This window comes from Chenopodium quinoa, unplaced genomic scaffold (genome assembly GCF_001683475.1).
Source record: "Chenopodium quinoa cultivar QQ74 unplaced genomic scaffold, ASM168347v1, whole genome shotgun sequence".
NCBI classification, from domain to species: Eukaryota; Viridiplantae; Streptophyta; class Magnoliopsida; order Caryophyllales; family Amaranthaceae; genus Chenopodium; species Chenopodium quinoa.
In genome coordinates this window covers 7421971-7425242 of record NW_018744367.1, presented here as the reverse complement: position 1 = coordinate 7425242, position 3272 = coordinate 7421971, and the positions used below count along the sequence as shown (strand labels likewise).

The 3272-nt window shown below is 41.6% G+C and overlaps 1 protein-coding gene across 1 annotated transcript; it reads right to left on the bottom strand.

The window, feature by feature from the left end:
- Positions 1–17: 17 nt before the first annotated feature.
- Positions 18–2121, bottom strand: LOC110696729. Its single transcript, XM_021874082.1, has 2 exons — positions 1177–2121; positions 18–965 (listed from the first exon to the last, which is right to left on the bottom strand). The coding sequence occupies exons 1-2, from the start codon at positions 2119–2121 to the stop codon at positions 18–20; spliced, it is 1893 nt and encodes a 630-aa protein (XP_021729774.1).
- Between the last annotated feature and the right edge of the window lie 1151 nt (positions 2122–3272).

The following is a 3272-nucleotide window of genomic DNA, read 5'->3' as shown; positions in this document are numbered from 1 at the left end:
GATGGATGGAATTTTCATTATAGGAAATCATCCTCACTTGTCTTCGGTAATTCCATTGACAGAATTGCTTTAGCCCAATCCCACTCAAAACACTCCCTTACCTTTCCTACTTTCCAAGAAAAGGACTTCCTGTAAATGAAGTCACTTACTTTCCAATTCAAATCACTTCTCAGCGTTTGGCCTGATTTTACTAGGGGAATTTCCCCTTTCACCCATGGCATATTAATTGCCGAGATGCTGTTTCCATTTCCTACCTTCCAAGCATAACCGTCCTTGAAAACACGGGCAGCTTTTTGGATGATAGACCTCCCCATTGATGGATTTCCTTTCCTTATATAGGGCTTTGTAATGTTGCAGACACCGCACTCTTGCAGACCTCGGTAGACTCTGGAGAGGAGAAGTTGAGGGTTAAGGTGCATCCTGGTGGCCTGTTTGAAAATTAGGGCATTATTGAGATTAGAAGAACCTCTGATCCCTAGTCCTCCCATGCCTTTTTGAAGCTGCGTAACACCCCTACTCACCCAATGTAGGCTTTTATTACCATTTTTTGCCCACCAAAACCGAGTTATCAGCGCATCAATATTGTTAGCAATACTTTGAGGTACTTTCAGGCACTTCATAACATGAGCAGACATGCTTACCAATATTGTGTTGATAAGGATTAGCTTTGCTGATTGTGAAAGATGAAGAGATGCCCATGACATGATTTTTTCCGACACTCTGTCCACTAAGAATTGGAAATGAGGGCTTTTCTTCCCTTGAATGTCTATAGGAGCTCCCAAATGGATCCCTATGTTATCTGTTTCGGGCACAACCAATTTCTCTTCATTGCCAAGACCCGGAGAAAATTTAATCGCAGACTTCTGTAGATTAAGATGTTGACCAGAAGCTTTGCCAAACCTAAGAAGTATATCCGGTATGCACAAGCAAGACTCCTTTGTCGCCTTGAAAAAGCATATCATCATCTACAAAAAAGAGATGAGAAATCGAGGGAGATATCCTTGACATTTTCAAACCTTGAAACTGGTTAATATCCTCTGCCAAGGTCAGCATCCTCGAAAGAATGTCCATGCAGAAAATAAAAAGATACGGAGAGAGAGGATCCCCTTGTCTCAAACCACAGTTTGGGACAAAGTGCCCAGAGAGTTTCCTATTGATGACTGTTTTGAAACTCACCATCGAGAAGCACTGTGATAGCATCCTAATCCAATGGCTAGAAAAACCGTAAGCCTGCAAAACCTTCATTAGAAAGAGCCAGTCCACTCTATCATATGCTTTGGACATATCAATCTTAACCGCCGTAAAATTCGAGCCCTTCCTCAAGTTAATCAAGTGCATGAGTTCATGGCTCAAGATAATGTTATCCTCCATGTATCTCCCTAGAATGAATGCATGCTGGTTCTCAGAGATTAGACTAGATAGAATAGGTTTTAATCTATTGACCAGGCACTTTGAAACGCACTTATAGACCGTGTTGAATAGGCTTATAGGTCTAAAGTAAGTTGCAAGCTCTGGGGCCTTTACCTTTGGGATCAACACCAGGAGCGACTGGTTCCATTTCTTGAGCATGTGTACTGTTCTTAGAAATTGCTTGGCGCTCTCTACTACTAGATGTCCAACCTCCTGCCAATAGGTCTTAAAGAAATCCACCGTAAAACCATCCGGACCTGGAGATTTGGAGAAAGGTAAATCAAACATGGCCTTTTTAATCTCACCATCTGAGAACTCCCTACCAAGACACCTCCTGTCGTCGTCCGTGAGAAGAGGGATATCCAGCTGACGCAGCAACAGATCAATTACCTCTCCTCTATTATCCATGTGAGCCGGGTTATAAGTACTTTTTATAAAATCTGAAATCAACTTTTCCACCTCATTCATACCTTCCACCCATTCCCCATTATCATCTTTTAGTGACAAAATTTCATTTCTAGCTTGTCTCTGCTTCGCCCTCCTATACATTGTTGTCGTCGGGAAATCCCCAAACCTAACCCAGTTTCCCTTCATCCTTTGCCTCCAAAAATTAAAGTACACATTGCTTTCAGGAACTATCCGCTGGATGTAGCTTTCCCCTTCCCGCAGCGAACTTATGCTCATCCCCGCGGCTTGGAGATCTGTAGTCATCTTTTTCCAATTTATCCCCCATACTTTTTTGTTTTCCAAACACCAATGTTGAAGTTTAGTCCTAACCTTATCTAGTTTCCTTGATAACTGATACATTTGTGAGCCCCGTACCTCTTCAACTCATGCTGAATCCACTATTTCTTTCACTTCTGGAAAATTGAGGCATCAGTTTTCAATCTGATAAGGCCTATTCGATGAAGAAAGGTTCGGTTGATCAATATAAGTAATAGCCGCATGGTCGGAGCATACTATCGGTTCATGAATAATTTTCCCATTCGGAGAATGATTGAACCATTCCTCCGTAACATAGGCTCAGTCAAACCTTTCAAGGATGAGCTCATTCCCTTCTCTCTTATTACTCCACGTAAACCTTGGTCCCGAGAATGGGACTTCTGTCACATTGCTACTAAATCTCCAATCTAGGAAGGCTTCAATTCCTCTTATACGAACTGAACCCCCTAATTTATCACTCCCACTCTCTAATTGATTAAAATCTCCTATGACTAGAACATCTTTGAATTCTTCCAGAAACCATTGGAGTTGTTCCCATACTATTCTTCTAAATTCTACTTGAGGCTCTCCGTAAAAAAACAGCACATACTTAGAATTTCCATTAAGAGCAGAAATTTTACATAGGATAAAGTTTTTTGATGAAAATAAACAATCAACTACATCATTAGACCATCCCAAAACTAGAAGCCCCCCACTACTTCCATCCCAACTCCAACCAAAATTGGAAGTTGGGCCTAAGAAACTAAACTTAGCCGCCGCTAAATCAAAATCCATCTTTGTTTCTGAAATAAACAAAAACATTGGTAACTTTGAGCGATAAAGCCACACAATATAGGGAATTGTAAGGGAGTGTGGATCATTAAGACCCCTATTATTCCATGCAACAACATTCATAATCCCGATGGGGGCTGATCTGGAGCAGCCTCCTCACCTCCTGAAGCAAACTTTGTCGAATCAAAAACCGACATCTGAAGATCAACATCCATGTCCTCTCTGACTTCCCTGAAGGCCGAGGTAACTTCCTCACTTTTTTGCCTTTTACAAGATTCAGAAGATGAGGTCGGCATGTCTTACATTCTCTTGTTTTTTCCTCTCATTCGAAGGTCGCCGTCAATATCCACCCCAAACTCTCTTGCCAT